Source organism: Aethina tumida, chromosome 3 (genome assembly GCF_024364675.1).
Source record: "Aethina tumida isolate Nest 87 chromosome 3, icAetTumi1.1, whole genome shotgun sequence".
Lineage (NCBI taxonomy): Eukaryota > Metazoa > Arthropoda > Insecta > Coleoptera > Nitidulidae > Aethina > Aethina tumida.
The window spans coordinates 12,118,532-12,129,979 of record NC_065437.1 but is presented as its reverse complement, the minus strand read 5'-3'; the positions used below and the strand labels follow the sequence as shown (position 1 = coordinate 12,129,979).

The following is an 11,448-nucleotide window of genomic DNA, read 5'->3' as shown; positions in this document are numbered from 1 at the left end:
AAATCTCAATATTATTATTTTTAAACCAATTTTGTACAACTTTTGACGCATGCTTCGTATTCTTATCATGCATAAACATCCACATAACTGGTAAATTATTGTTAGCAAATGGTTCCATTACATCTCTTTGGATGTATCTATAAAAGAAACGGCCCATTTAGCTTATAACTTTTTGTAATGGTCTTATATTATATCAAGGAAAGGAATACCAAACCAAAATTTGTCCTCCGCCCTGTTTCAAAGTTTTATTAGTGTATCTGGGATCCAATCCAGTGATGGATTCATCTCTTCAAAGTACCCTTCGCCTAAATTCTGGAAAATAATTAATAAATATTTTTTGTTATCAATCCTTTCTTTACTGAAATATATCATTGCATGTTTTGTTCATTGAGGCGAAGTCTGATTGTTCTACTAAATACATTGACTTTGAATGATTCATTTACTGATTTTTCTAATTTTTCAGTCAATAAAAGGCGTTTTTCTTATTGTATTTTCAATTGAGTGTGTTGTTTCATATTTTAAATCAATTTATCGCAGGCATCTTAAGTTTTTAAAGATATCAGCAATATTTAAACATTATTTCATATTAATTAATTTCTCTTCTCTGGAGAGCAATATTTCTTTTTCTCACTGAAGATTATATATAAATCCTATTAAGAATAAATTCTTATTATTATGAGTATTGTTAAATAGTGATACAAAACGTAAATACTATTCTGTGGCCACCACTATATATTAGACGAATTATATTTAAAATACTTTAATGAACAGGCTAATTATATTTAGCTTTAACGAAGCTAAATTAACTGTGAACCTTAACTTTCACTCTTCATTTATTTCTGAGACGATCCCTCTGTTTAATAATTTAAATATTTGTAAAATTTTGTCTAAAGTTACTTAAGCTTTAAATCGTTGAAAACTTAAAATCGACAAAACTAACTTATATTCACAATTTGCAATTCAAATAATATGAATTTAAAAATATATATTTAATATTTATGACTTGTTACTAGATAAAATTTACATTATTTTTTATCTAATAAGAAAAAATAAAATATTAAAAGTAAAGGTAAAAAAGTAGTAAATATTTCGTTCATATTATAAATGCTTACCTTAAATTTAAATATAATCTCTCATATAAATTCCCTTCGAAAATGTTTTAAACTCGATTCACTTAATTAATTACCTGGGGTATTTAAATCAACTACATAATTATAATTTTCCGTTTTGCATCAGTATATTTTTCCAAGTTCTCACAAAATAATCACACTCTTATCTGTGTAAAATCAACCATGTTCAGTACGCAACCTTGATTTGTTGTTCTAATAGTAGATAAATACTTACATAAATATTCAAATTTTATTTGCACTGTACACAATAGACTTTTAACTTTAATTTTCTTGCTATTAAACAATTTTCGCTACATTGGATAAACACGTATAATTTACTCGTTTCAAATCTCAGTTCAAGTTAACTCTGTCCAAGTTGCCTATAGTCTATTCGTTTATTTTATTTATTAAAAATTGGATGTGAAACAGATGGGTAGCCTTTGATGTTGGATAGAGTTGACTTAAATGAATAATTTAATTTGGGTTCCCAACATAATATTTTTAAAATGTAGTTCTATAGTTTGTAGAGATAATGTGGAGAACAAGGTACAAAATAAACAGTTTTAACATTAACAAAATATGTTGTATTCTCATAAAGACAAAAATCATATTAGCCGTATATTTCGAACTACATACTGACTTTTGAAAAATCTACAGTATTTTAATTAACTTGACATAGGCAATAGGCCATGTTGGCAAAAATCGATATTACACACTATAAATCAATGAAAAACCAAAAACAAAAAAAAAAAAAGATCTAATTTTGTACACAAACAACGAAATTTGAATAACGAAAGCAAAACAAAGAAAACACAATGCAGACAGACAGAAAAGAAAACAAAATTGATAAAACAGAAATTGTAATGGAATGTACAAATTATTTATTTTAACAGAATTTTGCTGTTCCCTCTTACAACAGAACCTTTCTACAATATGTAATAATACTCTACAACAATTGGGGAGTTGCACCTGTTCGCAATAGTTACATCGCAAATGAATGAATTGAATCGTCGGGCACACGTGAACGTGTTAACAGTTTAACAGGCAGTCAAGGAAAGACGCTAAGTCGAAATCGGAACAGACATCGACAGACGCAACTCCCGGTACAAGCCTTAAGTGTGCTGCATACATGATTGTTAAATTATGTCTAATTCAAATAAAAAGGAGGAATACTATAACATTCTTATGATACGTATTTAGAACTCAGCTGCAGATATCAGAGCCTTACATATAGACAGGGGTTATAGACAGTTTGGCCTGCAGCGGAGTTCTCTATCAAAGCTAGACTACAGAGAAGGCTAACACGTAGAACTGTTGACACCAAACCATCAATACATATATGTTGTCATATTTACAACAATGCGACTTGATTTTTCTCAACTTATATTAACGAGAAATCATTGTCGGGGGATAATTTATATGGAAGGGTTACATTATGTTTAAGAACATAGCACAATGTTTTAGTTTGTTTGTTTCTTGCGACTAACACATACACAATAGTGAATGACGTGAGCAACATTAACTGTAACATATGACAATGGGAACATAAAAATTAAATTATTCTGTAGTGATATGTCGAATGAATAAATTCGGAAATTACAAAATAAAACCTTAATTACTAACAGCTGTGGATGATTAAAATAGACATAATAAAAATTTTGTGAAATTAAAGATAATTGTGCTACTGTTTGTAACTTTATTAAATATTTTTGGGCTTAAATACAGCCTGATAATAGGTAGATGAAATAAAGTAACCTATGAACTACAAATAACTATACAATTAATTTATTAAGAAGTAATCCTTCATGAAAATGACGGCATGCGTTAAAACCTGCTAAAATTATTTACAATGATAGCACCCGTATTGAGCAGAATACAAGTCCCATCATAATTAAATATTTACACCACATTTTCCACCAGTCACTTTCACTATGGCTTACAATTTTTTACAATCATTTTTTACATTTAAACATTAAAACAAAATGATCGGGGGGAGTTTGTTGATCCGCTCAAACACGGACGTAAAACGGGGCGGGAGCGCGGGGGGATTTGGGGGATGAACTTAATTCTTAGTGTAGAGGTAGATGGCCACGATCAGACCGTATAGACCCAATACTTCGGCGAAAATGAGGATCAGGATCATACCGACGAAGAGACGGGGCTGTTGTGCTGTACCTCTCACGCCCGCATCTCCCACGATGCCGATTGCGAAGCCGGCCGCCAATCCTGAGAATCCTACAGCGAGACCAGCTCCCAAATGCACGAATCCGCTGCAAATTTTCACACACGTTTTTGTTAATATCATATACATCTATCACGTTTATTTATTTTTGTTTTTGCCCCTCAAATCGGTACAAGTTCATAATAATTTGAATAACATTTAGTTTTGTTAATGTGCTTGTAATTCAAATTGCTTTCCAGATTTGTAACAAATTGCAAACAATTCTCTTTAATATTTACTAACATTAAAAAGGTAATTAATAATATAATAATGGACATTCATTAAAACCTTGTATGAATAACTGTGCCATTAAAATCGATAATAGAAACTATGTTTTTGAGCAATTATATGTTTTTCATATAAAATAGAATAATAAATATATGAGTCATTCATTCATTAGCATAGAAATATTACAACCTATAATTTTTACATTTTTGCCTAATCGGATTCTACACTCAATAAACTACTGTTACATTATTTTTAAAACGTGTGAAGATACGACCACGAACATAAATAATAAATTTATAATAAATAATAATTTACTCAAAAACACACAGGTAAAAGTAACTATTTCTACAGTAAAATTTGAAAATTTTATTGATTTTCTTATTTTATTTATCATTTAGAACAGAACTATTCCATATTCCTAAATATTTGTAAAGGAATCCTCTAAATAATCAAGTACTGAAAGGATTCTTTTCTATGACTCACAATTCTTCAAAAATAGGAGAAGCATTAATTGTAGGTTGCTTCTATACAAACAAATACTGAAAAGATTTTATTGGTCACTTTTCTATGATTTTAAATCTCAAAAATAGAAAAAAAATTATTCTGGGTTCCAAATATTCTTAAAACGATCCTCTATAAAAGCAAATACTGAACAGATTTAAATAGTCATTTTTCTGTTTTATAATCCTTCAAAAAGAAAAAGCAAAAATTAATTCTGGGTCCTAAATATTTGTAAAAGAATCTTCTGTTCAATCAAGTATAGAAAAGATTTTATTAGTCACTTTTCTGTAATTTTAATCCTTCAAAAATAGAAGAGAAAAATTTATTCTGTATTCTAAATATTCGTAAAAGAATGCTCTATGCAAGCAAGTACTGAAAATATTTTATTGGTCATTTTTCTATGGGTTTCAAACCTTCATAAGTTCAAATATTATTAAAAGGATCCTCTACACAATCTAATAGTGAAAAACTTCTATTAGTCATTTTTCAATGAGATTTTAATCCTTCAAAAATAGAAGAGAAAAATTAATTCTGGATTCCAAATATTGGTAACAGGAACCTCTCTACAATTAAATATTGAAAAGATTTTAATTGTCATTTTTCTGTAATTTGTAATCACTGGAAAATAAAAAACAAAAATTTACTCTGGGTTCCAAATATTAATAAAAGGATCCTCTATACAAGCAAGTATTGAAAAGATTTTAATGGTCATATTTCTGTGATTTTTAATACTTCAAAAATAATTCTGAGTTCCAAATATTTCTGAAAGAAACCTGAATACAATTAAGTACTGAAAATATTTTATTGACCATTTTTGTACGATTCGTAATGCCTCAAAAATAGAAGACAAAAATTAATTTTGGGTTCCAAATATTGGTAAAAGAATCCTCTATTTAATCAAGTAGTGAAAGGATTCTCTTCAAAAATAGAAAGGAAAAATTAACTTTCTATATTAAAGTACTCATCATCACAATATCAGTTATGACGTCGTAGGTTTGCCTATCTTTGTTCGTCGATAAAAAACGGGAAATTTCCATGAATAATACTATTTCTACAGATTGAAAGTTCTTTAACTTACACCAATTTAATATTTATGCAAATTGGTGGATATTTCAAAAAAGGAGGTAAACCTAAAAAAGTATAAAATTTCTGCGAAAATCTAGTGTTAAAAATTGAACTGTGCCTACAGATAAATACAGATTATTGACAACATTGTCAATTTGCCTGTACCTCAATTTACACACAAAAACAGCTTTTTCTGCTAAAATAATTTTTGTAGGAATAGACAAATTACATTGTTTCAGATATGGTTTCCGCTGCGCCGACAAAACTCATGGTCATCCAATTAGCAACGTGGAATAGACGTCGATTATCTGTCACACAATTAAACTTTATCTAATAATAATGTCGCCGAAACAGATCTTAATTGCTGGTTAATTCAACACTCAAACTCAAAACAGATTAGTACAAAACTGATAAAGGCGAATATTTATAATTCGGAGGACATCCCCGCGATAAAATTGAACGTTAGTCACGCCGTTATCAACTTGTGAACGACGATGGGCCACGACGGCGGACTCACTTGTACAGGGAATAGTCACTGGGTCCTTTAAGACTTCCGGCGATCAGTACGGCTATGACCAGACCGTAAATGGCGATGATACCAGCCATGACAACGGGAATGATGGACTTCATGATCAGTTCGGGCCTCATCACGGACATGGCGGCAATACCTGTGCCGGATTTTGCCGTTCCATAGGCGGCACCCAGCGCTGAAAAAATGATGCACACATTAATTATTTGATTATTTACATACACAAATATTAACTGGGCTCAAATGTATTTATCAAATTAAACGCTTGAGAATATCAAGAGTCGATATTACAGTAAATCAAAAATTGTGTGAGTGTGTGTGTATTTTAAAATTACAGACGGTCGATTTAACGCAGACCATGTTTGTTTATATCGACATAATTACGAGGAGTGTTTATTTTTCTAGCCACCGAAATATTTGCTCGCAAACGATCAAAGTTGTGGAGAGCATGTAGCAACTAGGGCTCGATCGTTAAAGCAAAGGGGTCATCGCCAAACACATTTTTTTTTAAATTTTACTACCATTTTCTGTTAGTCACGAAATACATAAAATTTATTTTTTTTTAGCGAATAAATTTCTACGTTTTACCCTTTCAAGTTGTTCAATATTTGATTTTTATTATTTTCATTATTTTGTACGAATATCTTACTTTACATATTTCATATTTAATTATATTTTCATTTTTTAAAAAATTTCTAGTACAAAAACAAATATAAATTTTAGAATTTTAATGTCTAAATTTTACCTTTCCAAGTTGTTATATCCAATATATTGAAACAATTATAAACAATTAAATGCTTTTATCATAATTGTTATATTTTTCGTTAATTTAAGACTTTTTGATCATTTGATTTTGACAATATTCATTATTTTATAAGGTCACATTACTTTACATATTCCTTATTTAATTATACTCTTGATGTTGGTCAATTTTATTAAATTTAACTTTTTTACAGCATATTTTCATTATCAATTATTTTTTCTTAGAAATTTAATACTATAAAATACTTGTTTATGATTGTTTCAATTTTTAAAAAAATTCTAGTACAAAAACAAATAAAATTTTTAGAATTTAAAGTTAGTTTAAGTATGATTCAATGTCTAAATTTTACCTTTTCAAGTTGTTATATCCAATATATTGAAACAATTATTAATAATTAAATGTCTTTCTCATGATTTTTATATTTTTCTTTAATTTAAGACTTTTTGGACATTTTATTTTGACAATATTCATTATTTTATAAGAACTCATTACTTTTCATATTTTTTATTTAATTATACACTTGATATTGATCAATTTTATTAAATTTAACTTTTTAAAGCATATTTTCATTGTTAATTATTTTTTTAGAAATTTAAGTTTATAAAATACTTGTTTATGATTGTTTCAATTTTTAAAAAAATTCTATTACAAAAACAAATAAAATTTTTAGAATGTAAAGTTACTTTAAGTGTGATTCAATGTCTAAATTTATCTTCACAAGTTGTTATACCCAATATATTGAAACAATTAATAATTAAATGCCTTTCCCATGATTTTTATGTTTTTCACTAATTTAAGACTTTTTAATCATTTGATTCTTAGAATTTTTATTATTTTATATATTTCTACAGCATATTTTCATTGCCATTAATTTTCATAGAAATAGAATAGAAAATACTTTATAATTGTTTCATTTTTAAAGAATTTGTAGTACAAAAACAAACAAAAAAATTAGATTTTTAAGTTAGTTTAAGTGTGATTCAGTTTCTAAATTTTACCTTTTCAAGTTGAACATATCCAATATATTAAAACAATCATTAATAATTATATTTCTTTTTGATTTATGTTAATATTTTTAGTTCTTTTAATTTACTATCTAGCTTTTAATTTAAAAATTCTGATGTGAAAACAAACATAAATTTTAAATCATTTTATGCACTTAAAATCTTCTAGAACAAAGCTTAAAAACTGTGTTGTAAATCTATACGATTTAAAAACGTTGAATCAGTTAAGCAAAAAACTAATACGACAAAAACCCCGTGCTGCCATTACCAACAAATTTATAAATATTGCAATGAATACAGAATAAAAGTGGTTTGACGCGATTCCCACTGCGTGCCGTCCAATGTCGGCGGAATTCCCCCTTGCCTCCAATCACATGATTCACACACCAAGTCTGACATTGGCGATTACCATATTCCGATTGACCGTAACCCGTTAATTGAACAGCATTACGTGCGTCCAAATCACAATCTGCAACGACGAAAGGTCAGACGTCCGCACGATCAAAAACCCATTTGGTAACAGGTTGGCAGTTGGCAGACGCCGGCGTTTTTTGGCATCCGTGACTAACGGCCGTCGTCGTCTCCGCACAGAGACAAACAAATATGTGTGTGCGAAGACCGGGTAGAGATCGGCGGACGTCAATTGTCGGGTGTGACGCCGCGACGGCGAAGGTGTCCACCGCCGTGGACCGGGCCGACGATGACGTTCCGCTGAGACAGGGGCGTGCGTCGGGGACGTAGCGAAATCAAATTTAACAATTGACGGGTGCCAAAGTATTTTTCCAATTCGTCGATATAGTTCACGGGTCGTGTTGCTTTGTTTTGTTTCGTTCTCGCTTGATGGGAAGCTGACAAGCCACAGCACCCAGAAAACGTACCTTGACAATTTAAAATTGTTGACTTATTTGATTGATTACGTAGGAAAATGGGAGATACATCAAATTAAAGGTGTAACCTTGGTATTAAAATAAAACCGACGACCGTAACAGGTTTAAAAATCAATTATTTATTATGGAAAACATAAACAACAGTGAACTTAACTTGAGCAAGAAAAAAATCTACTCGTAAAGATGACTTTTAGATTAGAATGAACGCTACAATAATTTCATAACAGTAACTAAATGAATCTGATGTATTTTTGGGTAACACTATCAATCATCCAGGATATTATAATGTGATTTATCGATTGTGTACAAAAACCTAAATATATTCCACACATTAAATTGTGCACAGGTATCTACCGTGTACGTTTTACAATGGGGAAAAAGTACAACCATATGATTCTGATCTAAAGATAAGGTGATAATGTGTCACGTGGAAAACAACACCCATAAAATAATACGAGACCACTCTAGATAAGTTGTTCTAATCAATATGAATTTTCGAATAAAAAGAAAAACCCTTTGGGACCCACAACTGCTCGACAATTCGAAATAAGACCACCAAAAGCGGCACTTCGAAGCAAATCGATAATTCAGTCTAACACGATTTTAGTCACATTTAAGAACTGCACCAGCTTGATTTGGTTAGTCTAAAGCTAGTGTGATTCTTATAGGATTGCCAGTTGTTTTACTACTGGTACTGATAACAGTAAACAATGTGCCAATATTATTAAACACAAAATAAAGCACTTTATTAGCCATTATATCGACTTTTCTAGCAAAACAGTATTGACGTACTTAATGACTTCAGATAATATTAATAAAATAAACGTACGAAGCTTTATTAATATTATTCTACTGCAAATATTATTTATCTAAAGCTCTGATTAAACAAAAAATAGACATTAAACTTTAAACTTAAGAAGGGTGGAAATCAGAGGGCAATTACAAAATAAGATTGCAAAAGGAGCATTCAACCTTGATGTTTAGTTCTAATAACCAACATTCACGTGATTTGAATTTAATAACTGATGGTTTAGTTTCCATTTTGAACATTGGTTGAATTCTGAATTGTTGACTATAATTGAATTAAACAAAAAATTAAATTTGTGAGATATCAAGACAATCACATGGTACATTGTGTAAAGATTATCACATGATGAACTGCTGTCGCATATGATAAGGTGATAATTCGTCACGTGCAAAAAACAACACCCTGAAAAAACATCTTTTATTGCACATTCAAGAAATTCACTATATCCATTGTCAACAGGTTTTACCTTTAAAACGAATATTAACTTACATTGGGGCATAAAACATCATTTTTTGTTTTATGATGAGGTGTACAAATGATTTAATCAACTTGCTGCGGTTAAAATTCAAATAATAAAACTGATAAGAAGAGACATTCGTATTAAAATGGTTGTTTTAGATAATTTATTTGATTCCAGTAAGTTAAAACTGATCCAAAGAGAGCAAGTTCATGTGATTCAATTATTGTGGAACCTTGAGAGTCACATGCGTCTCAGGTGGTTATACTACACCCAAAACTACAACAAATAAAGTGCATTTTTTTACACATTTATGTCCCTCCTTTAAATCGTTATGGATTTGGATGGTTCAAAGAAATTAAAGGTGTTAAATAGACTTTAGTACAGTAGAAAGTTATTGTCCAATCCAATTGGAGATCACAAGACTGAAAAACTAATTTTCTGTGTCTTATTAATGACAACTAGAATAAAACAAAGGGCATTAACATGTAGTAGAATGCATGACAATCTTAATAAGCTTAAAATGGATTAGTTTGTAATTGAAATAAATTAAAAACTTCGTGTATTTTACCGGTGATCGGGTGGGTCTGTCAAAGCATGTGACTACATTAAGTGGGTCATTAAACATTACAATAATTAAAATTCTGCAAACACGTACATAATTTTAGTAAGTAGTCGTGTTACTGTTCGTACTAATTTATAATTAAGACGATATTGTCGCAAAAACTTGGCATATGACCCGCGCTACGCCCATGACAGCTTAATTCTAACTATACCTTTAAACAGCGCCTATATTTAATATTCCCGAAGTTTACGTTCATCGAAACCCTAAATAAAGCATAGAAAATCGCGAGCCGTACGATAATTCGAAAACGGCAACGAAAAGCGGCGGTCATTCAACAAAAATCGATAATTCGTCAAGTCGAGCACGGTTTTACTTACAACTGAAAATAATAGCTGACGCTGCCCCCATAACTCCAAAGAATGGTCCGTAGACGGGATTTGTTACGCTAAGTTCTCCAGCCATTTTGCTATTTGTCTGAGGGAGTATTTACAGGTCAGAACTGACTAAAAAGTGCACAACACTCTGCGGAACCAGCGAACCCACTGACAAATATGGCCTACACACTGCCACCAGCAAGAATGGGTCATATGACGATAAGAAATTTTCAGGTGGAGTATGGAAATTTCGAGCCGCGCTATTGGTGCGATTTAAGTTTAAGGACGAAACGCGACCAATGGGAGTGGTCCGTCGCCGATAATTTGGTGATGTCATTTTGACTTCGAGTCCCGAGACACTTTGCTAAATCGGATTTGGGGCGACATTTTGGAAAATCTTTACGTAAAACGTCTCCGTTTATCATTAGTTTAATTTACACGGTCGTATTTTATTCATTTATTTATTGGTTTTGAAAAATGTACGAATTTCGTTCGTGTACTGACTACCGATTTCGTAACGTCATCACGAGACAAAAGCGCGCGAAATTTGAAGCGGTTCTCGTCAGTTAAAAATTTATCGATTAAATCTGTAATTAACTCGTTTAATTCGTTGTAAATTAATGATTATTGATCATTTGTAATAAAGTGTCAACATGCAAATTGATTTAAAATTTTGTGTTGTTGGAACTCACACTTAATTTGTAAGCACATGACGTCCGGTATTATCATTATGAGAAAGTAAATAAGTTTGGACGTTAATTGGACATTTATCGTAGAAAATGGTTTTGTTTAATATTGATCTTATTTATATTTAAAGATATAAACTTGGTGAGTTTTTTTTCGAAGGATAATTGTGTCTTTCTACACAATTATATATAAATTAATTTACATATATAATTTTGTAAAAAAAACATGATTTGAATGCTTAATAGTGTAG

The 11,448-nt window shown here is 30.5% G+C and overlaps 1 protein-coding gene across 1 annotated transcript; it reads right to left on the bottom strand.

The window, feature by feature from the left end:
* Positions 1–1,952: 1,952 nt before the first annotated feature.
* On the bottom strand, positions 1,953–10,696 carry LOC109594756 (V-type proton ATPase 16 kDa proteolipid subunit c). The gene is made up of 3 exons (XM_020009997.2): positions 10,515–10,696; positions 5,642–5,831; positions 1,953–3,379 (listed from the first exon to the last, which is right to left on the bottom strand). Exons 1-3 carry the CDS (start codon positions 10,597–10,599, stop codon positions 3,172–3,174), a joined length of 483 nt encoding a protein of 160 aa, XP_019865556.1. The 5' UTR covers positions 10,600–10,696; the 3' UTR covers positions 1,953–3,171.
* Positions 10,697–11,448: the final 752 nt, after the last annotated feature.